The sequence below is a fragment of the Micropterus salmoides genome, unplaced genomic scaffold (assembly GCF_014851395.1).
Source record: "Micropterus salmoides isolate LMB-PRFRI ecotype aquatic unplaced genomic scaffold, ASM1485139v1 Ms_hic_scaffold_8, whole genome shotgun sequence".
In the NCBI taxonomy this organism is placed as follows: domain Eukaryota; kingdom Metazoa; phylum Chordata; class Actinopteri; order Centrarchiformes; family Centrarchidae; genus Micropterus; species Micropterus salmoides.
The window spans coordinates 26,310,050-26,330,264 of NW_024044570.1; the positions used below are offsets into that span (position 1 = coordinate 26,310,050).

Below are 20,215 nucleotides of genomic sequence, written 5' to 3' on the forward strand. Positions count from 1 at the left end.
AGAACTGGCTGTCGCTGACCACCTCAGCTCCCCTTACCAAGCTTTAGAGGGCACTGTTACAAGCTTATCTGTATTCCCGTTGGTACAATTAAGAGAAAAGATGCAGGAGGAGTAACAGATAGCGACAGAGAGAAACCGCAGGGCCTTAAGTTAAAGTTTGTCCAAGAGGTGTTCATTCCTGTCATAATATTTCCTGCTCATTGCATCAGGACATGTTGTCCAGCACATTTCTATATCAGCACAGCCCCGATTTTCCCAAAGGGCAGTCGAGAGATTGACTGTTTTATTGCATGAATGCTCTCCCCCCATTCAGACGTCCTTTTCACACTCTCCTCACACATTGTCAAGGCTAAATGGAATCTTGGCAGGCGCCAAGTAGCACAATTTTGATACTAAACAAACCCTTTTGTCCACTGGATTGGCTGTTAGTATTGTATAGACACACATACAGTACAGTTCATTTAGACTGGGATCCAAGTGCCATTGTGCTGTATTACTTTTTTTTGCCTTGAATAGTAGGAAATTGACCTGAACAATATGACAGTGTTTTATCTTTTTTGTTCAGATCGACCCCGCTTCAGAATTTCATTACTTGTTCTCATAGTGCAGTGGGTCTACACAGAAAGGAGAAGTGACAGAAATGTGACAGCATTCAGTGAAATGGGATTTGAGTCTGTGCTGTAATAATACAGGGTTGTTTTTCCAGCAAGCATATTTGCTCTTAGTCTTGACTATCTGGCTGGCTGTGAAAAAAACTTCCAATGCATGTCTTGATTTTTGATTAACTGAATTTGCTACACTAAGAGGCTATCTGTCGTGTCCCTTAAGTACAAAAAATGGGCTGAACATGCTTTTCCAAGATCTGTTTACTTTATTTTAAACCCGCCTAGAGAATATTAAAATTTTTATAAGCAGAGTCCTCTCAAGCTTTGATTTTTCAAGCCCAACTGGATGACCTTAAAGTACTGACAAATTATGCAGGGGAAATAGCTGGAAGTAGCTAATGTTTATCCATAAATATTCATTCTCCACACAGTGCAGTCCTGAGCGTGCTTATTCTCCTGCTGTCCCCCTGTGAGCTGCACAGAAAGGATCGGGATGAACCCTGTCTTTTTCCTGACTGTGGCGCATGGAAACTCCCGATTTCCCCTGACAGAGTGAGCTCTGAGGGGGCTGGAAGGAATGAGGATAAATCCCTGACGTCTTTTTAAAGGCCGCATGCTCAAATGTTCCAGTCTTTTCACCCCTGTGCCTGCTCATAAAGTCCTTTCTCACTGCTCATGTTCCTTTTGTGTTTCTCTGTATGGTGTGTGTGTGTGTGTGTGTGTGTAGGTGACCTGGTGTCCCGGGCCATGCATTACCTACAGCCGCTGTATATGAAGAACCACAACAATGGGACGCCGATCCACCACAAGAGCAGTGTGATTCACTGGGCGCCAGAGGCAATCTACACACTATGTTACTTCATGCACTGCCCTCAGGTGGAGTGGGAGAACCCCAACGTTGAGCCCTCCAAGGTCACCTTACAAACCGAGAGGTGAGAAGCAAAGGTGTGGCCAAATTTAAAGAGGAGCTTCAAATTCCACTGAACACTGAACCTAAAAAACACAGAGCAGCACCATATCCAAAAACCAAAACCAACCATGAATTGATCTTACTAACAAGTATTTCTCTGTGCCATAGACCTCCATTGTTGCCCATAAAATATTAAAATCACATCAGTGAGCCACATCGTCTCGTGTGGCTAGATATTTGTGACCCTATTTCAGTAGGAACAAATGAGCTTGGGGCTGAGAGCCATAGACAGGAAGAGGAAGTGGTAATTTCATGAGAGTCTAAAACAGTGTTGGTTTTGGTAATTTCTTGTTCACAAAAAGAAAAATATAGACTAACACCAGCCTTCACACCCTTGGGTTTGACCCCTTCGACAATGAGAGTAAAGGGCTGAAAGCAACAGACTGCACCAATTCTATAACTTTCACAAACAGAATTTAATGCCACCGCAGTGATTGAAAAAAATGCTGTAACCACATACGGTTTCTACACAGAGTATCTTTAAGGCTGTTACACTGAATATTTTTGACAATAACAATTGGTTTGAATTTCAGGGCCTGCAACTTTACTGTTTTGGTTCACTCTCACCAGCGTTGTTTTCAGACGAAGCAGACAGCTGTTTTCCACAAGGCTTTAGAAACCCACTACACGGCCTTCCCAGCACTGAACAGACAGACAAAATTAGCAACCAGCTAGCCAACTTAGTGGAGCAGTTCACAGCTAAAGGGCCAGATATTTTTCTCAGGAGTTGGTGGAGACCAAAAACAGAACTAAAAGAAGAGTAAATTTTGGACTTACAGTTGTCAGGTAGACACATGCACTACTCCAAATGAATGCAGATGTTGCTCCGTATCTGCTGGATGTGTAAATAGGCAATTGTTTGCTACAAGTTTGCCAAATCAACTCCAATGGTTATCCATATATCAACATATACAGCTTGATCATTTGAATTGCTAACATTCAATCTCATTTCAAGATCTTTTTGTACTATAACAAACTTTACTAAAATTGGTGCCATTATGGAACGACGAGCAGATGGACATCAGCAGGTTTGTGGCAAAGCTTGCAGCCTCAAACTGACAGAAATATGAAATTCATATTTTCACAATAGAACAAGAAGCAAGTGAGCTCAAGAACAGATGTAACAAGAACATCTAATAAAGTAATATAATGGGATAATAATGTAATATAGCACAATGTACAGTACAGTGGTACAAATAATTTTTTTATTTGTTGTAGAGAAAGATGTCACTTACAGTACCTAGCTGTTTACTCGCACCTCCCATCATATGTGAACCGTGAAAAATGTTTTGTGTTTTTATACAGTGAGGATTTTTTTAAAACCAGAACAGGGCAAAGTAATAGAATCGTCTGGTATCGATTAATCTATCAGACCCCTGCACCTCAATTTTTACGGTGGGACAGTAAAAATATTGCACCTTTCATGTTCACTAGGAAGAAAATAATAGAGGACCATGAGATCATAGAGAGAAAAAGTAGAAATTCCCTTTTGGTTATGCATCTGTCCTTCTTTTCACCTTAGCTTCTAACCTTCTAGACACTATCCAGTGGTAATGTGCCTTCTGGAGAGAACTGAAGAGATCATTCTGCTGTAACTGTACACCTCAGCAGACTTTTATATTCCTGGCTGTCTGTGCTCACTCCTGAAAAGGCACACCAGATGTTTTCCTCTGGTAGGAAAGTACAGTTTTATGTAAGTGAATTGTCAACTTATTGGCTACTTGAGTGTGCCCTCTGGGTGACCAGTGCAGCAGCAGGAAGGGCCCGTTGAAGCGGGTGTGTTCACTCAGTATTTATAATTACCGCCACTGACATAGCTGGACATTATTAGTCGGCAGCTGGAGTACGGTGCTGGTGACTTATGCGAGAATGACATAAGGATTAGGCAATGTTTCCATGGTGTTAATTCCCTTTATCCTTCATCCTGTAGTTTTTGTACACTTCACAGTTTTCCCACAAGTCAGGAAAACAGAGGACAGCCCTCAAAATCTTTTCATTTTCTACTCATGACACGCTATTTCTTATGACTTTTTTACTCATAATATTTGACTGGAGCATTTGTACTTCGACCTGATCAGTATTTCCTGCACTTTGGATGAGACCCCTGTCTGCTTGCGGCAGGGGTGAGAAACAGTGCTGACAGTTGAGCCTGACCAGTCCTGCTCTGGGGCTCCAGACTTTATCGTCTGCAGTGGAGCAAGTTATCAGCTAATGTGTGTCCCAGGTGTGCAAACTCACATCTGCTTTAGCTCTAATGACCATTTGTAGTGAAAATTACATTCATGTATGTTTGTTTCAGACATATTTAAGCACACTGCCAGAGCCAAAATTAGGCACAGCCCTGAGATTGCAACAACCTCCTCAAGAATGTCGCAGCTTTATTGCAATTCTTGAAAGAGGTTTGCTTGGGAACAGCAACACCTTGAACTTCTTCTGAACCAGTGTTTCCATTGGGCTCGTGAGGGAATGTATTGTCATTATACATTCGTTGCCTCGTCATTAGGTGTTGTGTGCTGCTTTAATGAAGTCTGTGGAACCAATAATGTAACATGGCTGTAGGTCAGGCTCCTTTGAAGTGAGTAAAACAAAAGGGGTTTGCATTTCTTAGCAGATCAAACTATTATATATATATATATATATATATATAAAAGATCCTTAAACCAGCTCAGAGTAGCATTGATGAGTGACTAATTAATAGTGACTGACAGATGTGGGTCGAGCATGTGTCAAGGACAGTCTAAGCATTGACACATCCTTTGTAAAGTGATGTATCGAATGCAAAATCCCGGAGGACTAGACCAAGTTTCATCAAGTACGCAGAGCATTGATATGTGACAGCTCATACGAAACACATGACCATCTTATTTCTTTGGCAGCATTCAAACAAATTGTAGTTTTTTCTCTTCTGCAATCAAACTGATTGTTTATGCAATGATCAGAATACTGTTTTAGATGCATACGTACTATAAAAAAATGTCAGATTTGATGTAGACTATTTAAATCGTTTTGTTTAAAAGTGAATAATTAAGCTGTGTGACTTTTTTAAAGCCCACATTTTTCACATGTTTTTTTATACCTATATGCACATTTATAAACGTGTAATGCATTGTAATAGTATCAGTCTTCTTAATGTATTTGTTGTCATTACATGTCTGATAATAATACTCAGCTCATTGTTTTGCGTAAAGGAAGAAAGTGAATATTTACATCCATAACATGCTGTCATTACAGTTACTGTATGTACATGCGTATGGATTCCATGTGGCTGCAGTAAACACTGATGCAGGAAGAGTGGAAGAGAAGCTCTTTATTTCATCATAGATTTTTGCATTTTGCATAATTACGTGTGTGGGTCCTGCAGAGCCGGAGTTCTCACTTGGAGATTTTCTCTCAATGAAACTATGATTCTGTTTTCTGTGTGCCACCACATTTCCACTTCGCTATCTCAAGTTGTTTGCTGTGAGAGCTTGGGTGTCAGGATCAACCGTGTGATGGCCGTTTCCTGCCTCTGTCTAAGCTCTGCAGTATAGTAGGTTGGCAAAACACCAATAAAGCCTTAGTTTCCTTTAAGCAGATATAGAGCTGTCATAATGTCATAATGGCGTGCAATAACCCCACAATTGCCATTATGTTTCAAGAGAGCACCATGATGTTCATAAGACAATATAATGTTGTGCAAAATAGATAGAAGCAGAGCAATTGCAATACTTTCCTTGTAAAGTGCTATGCTGACACATGTAAGGCCTTATAACTGTTACAACATCACAGTGCATTTTAAGGCAAACCATTATAATGTATTACGCATATTGCAATATGTGGGGTTTTTATAGCATATTATAGATATATTCAGCGTAAGCAGCTGAGCCATAACAGCATCAACACACAGTATTATAACATCACTCAGTCAAGCTTTAGGTCTATAGAACACAGCAGAATAATTAGTGAAGAGATTCGACACATAGTTTATAGAAATCTTCATAGTTGACACAGACTGTATAAAACAGAATTTGCTTTTTTTAATGTCTATGATCTATGGTTTATAATCTATGCTATGATCTTGCTCAGTTCAGACTTTCTCACATCAAAGTGTCTCTCTGTGACATACCAGTTTTGGGTCTTTGATTTCATCTTCTAGACAGAGTTCATCCTGTTCTCAAACATCCGCTCTACCAGGCAAGATCTCCAAAATAACATATGCAAATTCTGTATTAGGTGGATTTTCCTCGCAAGTGCCAGGGCACACTAAGTACTGGCTGAAGTTCAGTGCGAGTCTCTGGTGTCCAGAACATGTGCCTCTATCTCCCCCTACAGGCCGTTTATGGTGCTGCCGCCTCTGATGGAGTGGGTGCGCGTGTCTGTGGTTCACGCCGAACACAGACGCAGCTTCTCTGTGGACAGTGATGATGTCCGGCAGGCTGCCAGACTGCTGCTGCCTGGAGTGGACTGTGAGCCCCGTCAGCTCCGGTAAGGCTGTAAGCAGTCAGTGTACTTGCCTTTTAAGCGTGTGTGTGTGCACCCAACCTCTTCATCTGCACATAGAAAACACCAGGAGGCACACGTGTGAACTCACACACAAACTCATACATCAGTGATATGAGCAAGAAAAGACGTGCGTATTTCCCATGGACTCATCCCTCCCTGTAGCGTTAAAAAAATAAAACTTGTCAGGTGTTCAGGGAAAATATGGCGCATTGCAAACAGTCAAAACAGTCAGCTTGCTCTGTGAATCACTTTGTGCGCTTTGCCCTTTCAGAACGGATGACTGCTTCTGTGCCTCAAGGAAACTGGATGCTGCCTCTACTGAAGCAAAGTTCCTGCAGGATCTGGGCTTCCGTATGCTCAGCTGTGGACGCACGGACCTGGTGAAGCAGGCTGTCAACCTACTGGGGCCCGATGGCATCAACAGCATGAGTGAGCAGGTTAGAGACACAGTCAACACATTAAATAATGCATATGGAGGCACATTTACACTGACAGACACACGCAAACACACACACACACACACACACACACACACACACACAGCCTATGGAACAGAAAATCTTATTCGCTTGGTAAACTCTGGCTCCCTCACCTTTGAGCCGTGCAGATTTGTGAGCAGAAAGGTAGTCATGAATATTAAAGCTCATTCTGACATCTATTTTTCCTGCAGCTTTCCTGCCAAGGTGCTCTGCATTATATCACGACTACCACCTCCAGTACAGTAAATCATCAGGAGAATACTGCAAGCGTAACTCACGATTTTCCACGGGAAAATCAACATTTAGTTTGAGGCTGATGTAAGCAGAAACTTTCAAGTACAGAGTCTAGAATTGTTGATGTTTCTGCTGGACAAGGTCTGCTGACATTGCCAATGGCCCAGAGGAGATATTGACTCATATGGTATTCTTTTAAACAATCAATAGCAGAATATTACTCTCATCAGACTCAAGGTGCCAGGGGTGTAACTGTCAAGGATACAAGTTTAGATCAGAAGTTAAACTTAATAACTAAGTGGCACAATGTCAAATGTGTAACATGGCACTTCCTCGATGAAATAACATGCTTGATCTCCAATATCGAAATTTAGGATGGTTGTGTCTGTACAAATGTGTGTGTATAGGGGATGACCCCGCTGATGTACGCTTGTGTCCGTGGAGACGAGGCCATGGTACAGATGCTGCTGGATGCGGGAGCTGATATTAACAGCGAGGTAAGTGCTGATGAAGTTTTTTTTACTGCTATTCTGGTTTCAACTTTGGGTAGATCAAAATCAAACGAAGAAATGATTTTTCTTACGTGAAATCATACAGAGCAAAATGGAGTACAGATTGCCCATATCAGTTAAACAGAAATATCTTTTAAAAAAGATACTTTTAAAAATATCAAACTGATCCAGCCAGTTTTTATAACGACATTTTAGTGGGAGACATCAGCACTATATATATCAATGTAGGGTGGATTTTGTGACAGGCGAGAGGTGCTGACAGGACCTTTCAACTTTTGTATTCTTCAGTATGTACAGTGATACATTTCCTAAAATGATTCATCAGTGTTGTTAACTACTGAAAACTATGTGTGTGGCGTTGAAGAAAGCCAACTATGTGGTCCCTCATCTCCCCTTCTTTGTTCTCTCCCATGTGTCGTGGTGCTAAATGTCTAAGAGCTTAAGATCATGAGGCACTGACTGCCCTGCCACGTTAAAGAATACATAGCAGTGTACAAACGGATTGAAATAGTGTGTGCAATGAAACTCACTTGCATTTGAGTATTTAGAGCGTAAAAACATGACGCAGAGGTTTGTTGCTGAGTCATTTTTTTCTCCGTCAGGGAAAAAAGTGATAAAGACCGCCTGACTCAAAGCAAACTGAATTCTTCACAGACTCTGGAGAGATTAGAGACGGCATCCTTCGACTCTGGGCAGACTTCAGAGAGGTGGTTCAGTTAAGGCCTCATGATCTTGGTCTTCGTTAGTCACCTCTGCAACATGTCCCATCAGCCATTGTGTCAGAGTTGATTTGCAGTCCACTGCATTCATGACCCCTGGCCAAAGCACAAAGCACAAAGCCTGAAATATAAAGACCTATTTTATGCATCTGGTTTTGAGCCTGGTTTACATTTGATCAGTTAAAACAAATGTACATTTCTTTCACGAGCTGGGCAGCCTCAAAATTATTTATGTTCTTTAAAATCTTTCAAACTTAGAATGATTGATAACGCTTGATATCATAGCCCATAATTTACAGTGTATATTTGTAGTATGAATCACAAACCGATATACTTAATATACTTACTGGTTCCTACTGGTACTTAAATGTAGGTACAGTGGAAGAAGCACACCAACGCATTTATTGGGACTTAACAGGTTAAACATTAAACATTAAATATTAGCCCACTGCATAGGTGATACCAGCTTGAATTCTTTGGAGTGACTACAGTGTAGGTGCTGTTCCTTATAGTAATAGATCTAGAGAAGTGCAATAAAAACAAATTATTTTGCCCACTGCTCACGGCAGTTATTAGATAAGGTTGCCCCAGAGGAAAATCTGGTGTCTATCTGACACAAAAGATACAGTTGTTATAGAGACCCGCTTTTATTTCCAGTGACAATATAGCAACAATAAACCTTAATTAAAGAACACAAAAGACACGTTGTAGTATCATTCATTAACAAACATTAATCCCGTCTTGTTGTTGGCTCACAGTTATTCACTGTAGCCCGACCAGAGAGATGAGCCTTAGAGATGTTGGGTCCAAGCCCTGTCAGAGAAATTCACAGTGGAGGCTGAAAAGATCAGAGTGAAGCCATTAGGACTAGGCCTAAGTAGACAGATCAATCCATCGTGTTCATTAGGCCAACAACACAGTGAAAGGATGTCCTCCGCAGCCCCAGGGTTCCTAGTCAATTACTCTAGTTTATCATGTAGGGCTTCCTGTCCCCCCTCTCCTCCCTGCAGCTGCTTGTATTGTGCCCCGTAGGCCATGCAGTAGTTTTAATGGCTTCGTATCTCTCTCCCTCACCTTTCTCCCTCCTACCTACCCAACCTACCTTACCTGTGTCCCTTCCCCAGGTGCCAAACTCAGTGCACAAGCACCCCTCAGTCTTTCCCGAAACGCGGCAGGCGACGCCACTCACTTTCGCTGTGTTACACGGACATGTGCCTGTGGTGCAGGTAGTGACATCCTTTCTCACCTGTGATTCTCTCATCATGACCTCTCGTTGTGCTTCAGCTCATGGTTGGTCATCATTGTCATTTTTGTCATCAGAGCTTCTTGGTAGTGATGATGATGATGGTTCTCCAATATGAGTTTTCTCATGTCTCTCTTTTTTGTTTTCATTTTTCTGTTACTGAGATGCTGTTTGTGTGATGTACAATTTGATCTTTAAATTCCTTTAAAGAGGGAATTTACCCAGCCAATGTTGTGGTCTGAACAATTGTGTTGAACATGGCCTCCAGAGTCCCCGTCAGGCATCAGACCGCATTTAGCGAATGGAAACTGGAAACACAGCGGCCTAATTGTTATCGAACTCATTTAACTAATTCATTTTGTCCTCTAAATGATCTGTCCATTGGATTTTGAATCATTTAATTCTAATGGAAAATGTTTAAGCCATGTGACACTACAATTTGATCTTTGAGGACATCAGATAAAAGACAGATTGAAGTTAAAAAGATTTAATTCAGAGTAGAAGAAGAAGTGTATTGTCATTAAATATATAATCATATCCCACTCAATTTTCCAAGATATTAATGTTAAATTCAAGTCATTTTTCATGTTATTAGATGGCATAAATTCTGATATTCAGGAACTTGTCTAGATCATTTTCTCAGTTACAGCCGGTGTATGAGCAGTGTTCTAAAAGAAGACGACTTTAAATATATAATAAGCGACAAATAACAATTAAAATCATAATAACAAATCAATTAAACAGTAAACTTTATGAGACTACATTCTATTTAGCCTGCTTTCAGACTTTGACTCATAGCCATTACGGCTATGTTACACTCAAAATATCAGCAAACATTATAAGAATAGTTTGACATTTTGGGGTTAAAGTTTTTGCCAATTTCTTGCAAAGAGTTGGATGAAAAGATTGATATCACTCTTGTGTCTTTGCTTTAAATATGAAGCTGGAGCTAGGAGATGGTTAGCTTAGCTTACATGTAGCATAAAGACTGGAGACAAGGAGAACCCACTAGCCTGGCTCAGTCCATAGGTAACAAAATCAGCATTCCAGTACCCCCAAAGCTCACTAATTAACACAGTATTTCTTGTCTGTTAAAAAATAAGTTTAAAAATGACAAATTTAGGTTTTTCAGGGATTTGACTGTTAAATATGATGAGAGAATCTAGAATCTGGCAGGCTAACTTCAAATCATTCTCATCAGCCAACTGACTCTTTCTCTTCTCCTCTCTCTCTCTCCCATCATACCCCTCCATGTCACCACCCGACCTCTGCAGCTGCTGCTAGATGCCAAAGCCAACGTGGAGGGATCCCTGCAGGACGGGATGGAGAACTACACAGAGACCCCGCTGCAGCTGGTTGCTGCTGCAGGTACAGAGACACAGACAGACTCCCGTCCTCTGCCTCCTGTCCAACTGTACTGTAACACGCTGACAACTCCAGCTGAAAACAACACCTGACTGTCAGCGTGATCATTACTTCAGAAGCATATTTATGATCAAATGATCAAATGTTTGCCTCTCTGCCATTTTTTTGGTTTGATCGTATTGTGTGTGTGTGTGTGTGTGTGTGTGTGTAATGTATATAAGCTCTGCCAACTGTTTTTCATGCACAGGTAACTTTGAGCTTGTGAGTTTGCTGCTGGAGCGGGGGGCGGACCCCATGGTGGGAACCATGTACCGTAATGGCATCTCCACCGCGCCGCAGGGAGACATGAACTCCTACAGCCTGGCAGCAGCTCACGGACACAGGTATGTTAACATCCACACACACATTCATGATCAATCATGAGTACACCCTCCCGAGTTAATAAACACACGGTACACAAGCACACTTTGTTTGTGCTGTGTATTCAGCAGATAATCATGTTTATGCACAAACACAATCTCATCAGAGCATGTCCATGAAATTGACACCTCATCTGTTGAATTGGTTTGTGTCATTAGATGTTTAATACTGTATTCTTGTGTTTTTGATGTTGTTTTTAGTTTAGTTCAAGATGGCACAAGATAGAGACTAAAAACAGCGCAGCCATCTTAAATGTATGAAAAATAAAGACTTAATTAAATACAGTATGGTCTCAGTGTGCCACCTTACAGAGCTAACACCACATTTCATTACCTCTTTTGAAATTCATGAACCTCTTGACCTTTGTTCACATCCAGGTTGTTGCAAATCTTTGTCCATGTGTGCCTTTTAGTTTTACTCTTTCTGTTAATAATCCATGGCATGCTTTCAGAATAGTTTACATTTTACATTATACATTGAGTTTACATTTTTGCATCTCCAGCTGACTTGCTGTGAACTCTCCACGTTATGCAAGCAATTCATTGTAATTAACTGTACGTGTGCCAGTTATGTACACTCTATATTTCCCCTATAATTAATAACAAGAATCATAGTTATGTCCATGAAACGAAAGTAAAATATGAGGAATTTATTCTAAAATGCTGCTGACCTGTAAAATAGAGCATGACCAAATTTTTCCAAGTAAGTTTTTGTTTGTGTCACGCAATTACACAGCGCCAGTGTGTCTAACTGTATTTGGCAACATTACACCAGCGATATTGTGTTGGGCAGTTATATTTTATGGGACGTTAGCCAGTAAATTTAATTAAAGAATTGGCATGGCCTATCACATAAATAGCTCACTAAGTGAGTTTACTCTTTATCCAGCTTTGACAAAATTGGTGACCAGAGCATCAAGCTTTCCAAACAAGACAAATCCAAGTTGGTCCACATGGAGGACCAGACATATTAAATATGCACCATAGAATATTTGAAGTTTTTGTTCATGAAAAGAAATGGGTTTAGTTCGTTAAATGATTGCCCATGTTCTCAAGTGACTTATAACTATTTAACACCAAATATAGTAGATTGTCCATCCAACAAAGTTACTTGTAACTCTAACCATATATGTTAATTAAAGCTGAGCTATATGCAACAATAACAAGTCAAAGCTGTGAGTCAGTTCATTTCAGATTGTCCTGGCCTTATTACTTTGAAGATACACAGAAGTGTATGTTATACAAATGCTTGCCCCTGTTTGCCCCTGTTGGTGATATTGGACATGAGAGAAATAAAATGTTGTATTTTTGTGCTTTTGCTCTAGAAATGTGTTCCGTAAGCTGCTGTCTGACACAGAGAAAGGGAAAGGGGACGTCTTATCCCTGGAAGAGATTCTGGCAGAGGGTTCAGAGCTGGAAGGTAGAAGTCAGTCTCAGATTGACCTGATCCGAACTGGAAAGGCCAAACTTAAAGCCCTGAAAGAAGCGATGTACCACAGTTCAGAACATGGGCATGTAGACATCACCATAGATATACGGAGCCTCGGTTAGTTTCTGTAAACACTCTCTAAAACACATGCATGCGTGTTCTGTCTCACATTATGTATGCAACATTTGTACCTTGTTTGTGTGTCTTTTTGTGTGAATTTGATAGATTCTTTCCGTAACTATTTCCCAGGGGTCCCATGGACTTTGCACACTTGGCTGGAGTCTCTGCGCACATGTTTCCATCAGCACCGCCGACCTCTGATCCAAGGTCTTCTGAAAGAGTTCAGCTGCATTGAGGAAGAGGAGTACACTGAGGAGCTCATCACGCACGGCCTGCCTCTCATGTTCCAGATCCTCAGAGCCAGCAAGGTACTGCAACGTCTGTATCACCTGTTGAATCACGTTGAATTTCAGTTGGATTTCAAAGCTACATTTTGATCTCTACCTTTAAAATGTTTACATCTAGGTAGTCAGCTTTGCAGACACTGACAGAGCCCCAGAGACCTGCTCAATATCAGTCATCTAAAATGATAATGATTTATGACATGCTCCTTCCCCCTCCTGCTCTCTGTTGCTGCTCATTAGCTCAGGGCCCTGTCTCATTACTTAAGCTCATGATCCCCTTGGTAGGCCAAATTAGATTTAAAACAGCACATCATTGTGCTGTCTGGCTTAGTGCTGCCCTGCCGGCATTATGGGTTTCACGTTCATTGCTGATATGACAAATAACAATGCAGTGCACACACACACACACACACACACACACACACACCCTCACATGGATAAGCACACACATGCAGACCTGCAGAGACACATGCATGTGCAATCTCTTACCGACAGTGTTTCTTTCTCTCTATCTGTCTCACACACACACACACACTAACACACACTAACACACTCAGGCCATCCCTTCAGTGGATTGCTGCAGTGTCAGTCCTTGTCTCGGTGTTGGTTGATGTATGGTGGCGAGGGGGCAGTGACCCTCATGAGCTTCAGGGACCCCTGGCACTGTTGTTCTACCACAAAGTTAGGAGCCGTCTATCCTCTGCCAGATAGTATGAAACCTTTATACAGCAATTTAGTCTGCCACTGTCACACACTGTGTCTGGCTGCTGAATGTGAGGGAAATTACAGAAACGCATATTTGTTCCTCGTAGAGTAGGTAGCTGTTCATAGCTGTTTGTTGGCGACATGCATCATTAATAGCAGGGCCGTGCAGAAGGGCAGGTGCTCAAAGTATAAAAGGGGCACATGGAACAAGGATTTAAATTTACTCATTTAGCTTTTATCCAAAGCGGCTTACAATTGCTATACATGTCAGAGGTCGCACACCTCTGGAGCAACTAGGGGTTAAGTGTCTTGCTCAGGGACACAATGGTGGATGGGTCACAGTGGGGGATTGAACCTGGGTCTCTCATGCCAAAGGTATAGTCTTACCCTTTGCACCATCACATAGGGCTCTTCTCAAACAATCGATACAGAAATATATTGTTATGTATTCCTTGATTATATGCATACACAGATGCTTCTGTATCGATACATCAACAAATGCTGTGACATAGTTTTGAAAAAGAAACACAGGAAATACACAGATCTTGCTTTAAAACACGGTGGGCTGACATAACTTACAGGGAACAGTTGCAGATGCTGCTGCTGCTGCTGCTGATACTACTGGAGGTGATCTGTGACTAGAGATATTATAACAAACATAGGAGATATATTAGCTGATGAAACAAATATGTGAGCATGACAAGATGTAAAGATTGCTGACTGTATTTGGGACTGGCTCACTATGACTGACCTGCTGTAGTGCTGCAGCCGCTGCCAAGGCTGACTGCTATGAGAAAATACAGATGCAAACAGAGACTGCTGCACACCAAGAGGTGCAGGTAGAGGAAATAAGATACCAGGTTCAAAAAAGTGTGGGAAATAATCTGGGATGGAAACAATACTGGGAGAAAGGACTAGGTTAGCACAGGCAGGGGTAAGAGTGAGACAAATTTATAGACAGGTGTGTGTGTGTGTGTGTGTGTGTGTGTGTGTGTGTGTGGTGTGTGTGTGTGTGTGTGTGTGTGTGTGTGTGTGTGTGTGTGTGTGTATGGGCAATATTGTGATAATGTGATAATTTTATATATTGCATTGTGAATCTGATATATATTTGGATTTATATGTCTAATCATAAATCTAAAAAGATGTGTGTGTGTGTGTGTTCATTCTGTTGGCCCAGAATAACCATGACAGAGCAGCATTTACCTTTCACATTAACATTTCATACCTTTTTCTGAAATCCATTTCTTCTTCACTCTTTACTTTGATGTCAGGAATATTATTTATTTTATATTGACACTGACATTATTACATGTATTTCCAGTTATTTAGTTCATATAATAGGTTTGCTATTAAATCTATTCAAATACTGTTCTAAATTAAATGATCGTTTAAAAAAGGCTGATAAGTAGGCTATAATACGGAGGAATAAGTAATAAACCTGTTTTACCAATGTTGTTATAATTATTTTAAGGCACATGTTTGTTTTTTTTAAGTTACTGTAATAATCCTAGTTCAAGTGAAAGGTTTACAATACAATACCTCGCGACGCCCGTGAAACTTTTCTCCCTCAAACAGCAACAACGAAGTGAACAGAGCACCTACAGTATGTTTATCTGAGTGCAGAAGTAACGTTAGATGTCAGCGCAGTGTTAGTCGGCAGCTAACGTTACTTACTACAGGCGACACACAGCAATATACAACTACTGTGCAGCTCTCTATGCGTCTTTCTTGTAAAATACATCCAACAACCCACAACAAGCACATTGCAGCAAACACCTCTTACCGGCGGAATCGCAGGTGTCCTGTAATCAGAGCTGCTGAATCACTAACGGTGTGTGAACGGGAGGGTTCGTCACGGATGAGATCATCAGGTGAAAGGTCATAATGTGGGTCATTTTATTTACGGTGAAATTATTATTAATTCATTCTACTAATAGTTTGATTTGGCAGGCCTTCACGAAAGGACCTTTACAAATTTAAAAATGAATGAATGAATTAAATTTGTCATTGACAAAAGGGCACTTTGGGCATCGAAGGGCAAAAGGGCAGGTGCTCAAGCACCCATTGCACCACCCTCTGCACATGCATGAGTAATAGCACACATAGAGCTATATAGTATTGCGCAACATTGCTGCAGCTGAATGGCGCTGCACCTCCTTCAGTTTAAGCACCACATACCCAAGTGGAAAATTAGGTGTAGTGAGACAATCTTACTCTCGTGTAATGGTGTTCCCCATCACAGTAATCTCTGAGGAACTGAGGGTGTAAGAAATAAGCCTGATATTCATCTGTTCCCCTTCCAAGGTTGTGAGATGGCCATGAATATGTGACTTATTGGAACAATTGCTTGAATAAAGTGAATGCTGAGCGTGATAGGAGGCTGCAGGAGTTTAACCTCTCTCACTGTGCTGATAATTGCTTTGGGGATGTTTGTGTAGGAGAGGACCATTACAGTAAGTGCTTTTGTTCTTGCATAACATGGACTCCTGGATGTTGGCTGAGCGCTGCCCGCCCAGGCAGCTTTCATCACCCTATGATGTTTTGTCTGTGCTTTGTCAGAATGAGGTGATCAGCCAGCAGCTGTCTGCAATCTTCACCCAGTGTTATGGCCCTTACCCCATCCCCAAACTGGTGGAGATCAAGAGGAAGCAGTCATCACGCCTTGGTGAGAGCTTGTCTTTATAGTGTTTAACAGTGTAAAAATACAGCACAAAGGCACTGCTTTGATGTATTTTTATTTGAGTGTGCTGTTACTAGTAAATGCACAATGTGAATGAGAAAATTGTAAGTGCAGATAACACCATCTAGTGTTCATAAACTCAAATAGAATTTGTTTAAAAATAGTCAATATAAAAGTTTAAAAGTAGCATAAATTTATCTTAAATGGCCATTAAGGCTAAGGTGTACACCCTTTTTTTCTGACAATTAGAAAAACATCAAGTTTTTCTGGCCATGTGTCTTTCAGATCCCCACTTCCTGAACAACAAGGAGATGTCAGATGTGACCTTTTTGGTAGAGGGAAAGCCTTTTTATGCCCACAAAGTCCTGCTATTCACAGCTTCCAACAGGTACACTCACTTAAACATTTGCCTTCAAATATACAAGTTCAGGAAATATTTACTTACAGTCATTTTTGTAGCATAGGATTCTGCTGGATATGGTGACTCCTTAAAGGCTCTTAATTATGTGACTGTAAAAATTCACTGAGAAAAGATTAATGAATTCATACAGCAATGAGCAAACACTTGTGATCTCGGTACTGTACATCTCTTCTTGCTGATCCATAAAGTAATCCTTGACAGGTTGTCCATTTCATTCCTATGTCATTTCGCATTGATGATAACCAATCAATCCTGTCATGAAGTGACTAAAGAGTGACTCATTAAGCTCATTTTAAACTAACCCATTGCTGTAGAGTAATTCAAGGCTTATTGTGCTCTCCCTCCATGCTATAAGCTACTGTATATTATTAAGATGTATTTCCCTTCACAGTGTTACAAACATGAATAAAATACCAAAATATTGGATTAGGCTGATCTTTCCTCTCTCACCCTCTGTGCTCTCTCTCTCTCAAGGTTTAAGACTCTTCTAGCAAACAGACCTTGCGGAGAAAACACATGTATTGAAATCAGTAATGTCAAATATCACATTTTTCAGGTGAGACTACTTTGAATTACACATGAACCACACTCATATTCCTTCCTTCATAAATTCTTATTTATCCTTGTATTGGAACCAGCAACATGTGTTTCTTCTTTTCAGCTGGTGATGCAGTATCTCTACTGTGGAGGGACGGAAGCTCTGCACATCAGGAACACTGATATTATGGAGGTTAGGTCGTTATTACGATTATAACTTGCCAGCTGTTTTTATTCTCTATAAAGCTTACAGTGAAAATAAACATTTGCCCTATGAAACAGTTCAGTGTCACATATAGATATTGCACTGTTCAAATGAAACAACAATATCTATGATAAAAAATAAAACACATTCTAACTGTCAAGATTGAGTTGATTGTTTTTTTTTTCCTCCAGCTTCTGTCTGCGGCCAAGTTCTTCCAGCTGGAGGCGCTGCAGAGGCACTGTGAGATTATCTGCTCTAAGAACATCAACACTGAGACATGTGTTGAGATCTACAATCACACCAAGGTGAAAAAATAGGATACACTAATACTACTGGACAGTCCAAAACAAGCTGTGCTACAAAGCAGTAAGCTTAAGCCAAAAATGTGATCTCTAATTTCATGAAAATTGTTTTTTGTTTGTATTTTTATTTTATTTTTATTTTTTACAGTTTCTTGATGCTCCAGACTTGGCATCCTATATAGAGGGCTACTTCCTAAAGAACATGGTAATGCTGATCGAGTTGGAGCCCTTCAAACAGCTGCTGTACGACGCGCCTCCTGATAGCCCCGGATGTGACATCCTGGAGGCCCTAGAGAAAACCCTAGCCATCCGCATCCAGTCCATCCACCTGTCCTCCTCCAAGGGATCCATCGTCTGACCTCCTACCTGAGAACAGGAACAGATCTCATTTATCAGAGAAATTTATATTCATCTTTGTGTCACATGACAGAGACGTGACACTGTATTGAGATGCATCTGAGTGACGGATAAATTCAAGTGAAAGAGAAAAATAAGACTTGTGGACTGTCCAATTACATTGTTTGTCTCTGTGAAGCTCATCAGTTGCTAATATGCTTCTTGTTATCTTAGCACAGGTGGTCTGTCTGTCTGCCTCGTTGATATCTATCAACTATGAATTACAGTAACATACAATGACATAAGATAGCTGTATTATGCCACACTTTGCCAATAACATAGATTACTGTAACAGTGTCCCTCATTCAGCAAGAATTTCTCAGCTAAGTAGTACACTCTGCGTGTTACATGTGAGACTACGAAAACTCAGAGGAAGAGTTGCAGCCAACTGCAACAGTCAGAGCATCTGAATACATGGCTCAATGTACCTCAGTGTAATGTGATCAGCCATCAGTGTATCCCTTCCTAGCTGTGAGGAAGAACTGCTGCCTCGTGTTTGTGTTACTATTTGCGTGAACGTGTGGACCTGTACAGAATACTTCATTTGTATATTTGTCAGTCACTTAACACTATCTGTGCTGATTACTCCTGGGTTGATTACTCTAGCCAAACAAGACAAAACAACTGACAAGTACCTGCAATGTGACTGATGCAAAAGAGGGACGTTCATTATGTGACTTTGGGCAAACAGGTGGGAAAGAAGACTTTTATTTCCTCCACTACTGTGTAAATATTGTTGATAAAAAACAGAGCTATTGATTATGTAAGTTAATGTATATATCCACCAATGTTTTTTCTCATGTGTCTTACTGTTGGATATTGCTGTAAAAACAAGAAGCTCATCTTTTAAATATCTATGTTTAAATGTTGCATGTCAGGGGGATGACTGTGTTTTGCTTTTTCGGTTTGAACTGTTTATAGATTACCTTGAGGAGACGAGAATATTTTTGTCATTAGCATGGGTCACTAAATGTGTAACAGTTAAATGGTGTTGCCATTCTGTGCGTGAGAGGCTCCAGGCCTGTTTAGTCCTGAACTGGGAACACTATGCTGTCAGCTGTTTTGCAAGGCTTGTGAAACCACATGACTTGTGTATTTGTGACTTGATATATCTTTCCTCTATAAAGATTAATATAAAGAATGTTATGAATCTGCTCTTAGATTCTTCTGCTGTAGTCTCTGGCTCAAAAACACCCGCAAGGGGACATTTTATTATTCTGTGTGATGTAACATTTTGAAAGGGTTACAGTTAGTTGCGATTTTGTTCCCCACTGCTAAAAGGTTAGATCTCAGCTGGGAGGTGGTCTAATTGGAGCTATCTAGCAGGCATTAAGGAACATGACCACTCCTCAATCATGCCACTCCTGGCCTTTGCAAAAATACCCAACCTTCCTAAACCACCTGCTCTTCTTCGCTCTTGTATTCTGCTTGTACAATTAATTGTAAATTTGGCATCCAATTCCACACAAGTCAACAGAGTCTTGGAAAATAGACTTAAATCACTGGCACAAATGAAACCTCTTGAACAAGTTCCTTGATTGGAGCCCCAAAAGAGACAAAATGTTGTAATAAAACTAACGTTGCATCACCCAGTTTACGTTATGTAAATCAAAATTAGCTTTCTAATGCTACTTGGAAGTTCCAAGACACCTGCTTTTATCTTAATAATTATCTTCATCTTTAAGTGCATGCCTTTTTATGTCTTCATCAAGGACCAAAATGCAAGTCTTGGACTCTTTGGTTGTTCTCATCGACAGTTTAAAATTGTGTCTCTTTTGTTATCATGTCAAACAAACTTAACTAAAACCTACCTATTAGCCTTAGTTAGCTTGGCTGTGTTTTGAAATCACTCCCTTGTACGCTAACTAATCATCCTCATTCTGCGTCATCACTGACAGTTGTAATGTAGAGCCCATTCAGAAGCTAAACCTAACCAAGTGGTTTTTGTTGCTTAAACCTAAACACCCACATGTTAACATTATGTGACTGAGGTCACATGATTTATGTAACATACTTCAGTCCTGTATGCTGTTGTTGGACTGGTCCAGAAAACGCCCCTATGTGTTGTTTTGGGGAGCAGTCTTATGCACCCATAAAATGCTGTGCAT

At 40.6% G+C, this 20,215-nt stretch overlaps 1 protein-coding gene across 1 annotated transcript in view; it reads left to right on the forward strand.

Moving 5' to 3' along the window:
• Positions 1–19,269, forward strand: part of btbd11b (BTB (POZ) domain containing 11b) — an 81,023-nt gene extending 61,754 nt beyond the window's left edge. Inside the window, exons 3-17 of the mRNA XM_038706384.1 lie at positions 1,333–1,537; positions 5,887–6,039; positions 6,329–6,494; positions 7,178–7,267; positions 9,126–9,227; positions 10,519–10,612; positions 10,857–10,992; positions 12,354–12,574; positions 12,707–12,885; positions 16,126–16,231; positions 16,532–16,634; positions 17,142–17,223; positions 17,329–17,397; positions 17,601–17,714; positions 17,860–19,269. Of these exons, the coding sequence (XP_038562312.1) occupies positions 1,333–1,537; positions 5,887–6,039; positions 6,329–6,494; positions 7,178–7,267; positions 9,126–9,227; positions 10,519–10,612; positions 10,857–10,992; positions 12,354–12,574; positions 12,707–12,885; positions 16,126–16,231; positions 16,532–16,634; positions 17,142–17,223; positions 17,329–17,397; positions 17,601–17,714; positions 17,860–18,069 (2,030 nt within the window). The 3' untranslated portion in view covers positions 18,070–19,269. The remainder of the gene's footprint in view (positions 1–1,332; positions 1,538–5,886; positions 6,040–6,328; positions 6,495–7,177; positions 7,268–9,125; positions 9,228–10,518; positions 10,613–10,856; positions 10,993–12,353; positions 12,575–12,706; positions 12,886–16,125; positions 16,232–16,531; positions 16,635–17,141; positions 17,224–17,328; positions 17,398–17,600; positions 17,715–17,859) is intronic.
• Positions 19,270–20,215: the final 946 nt, after the last annotated feature.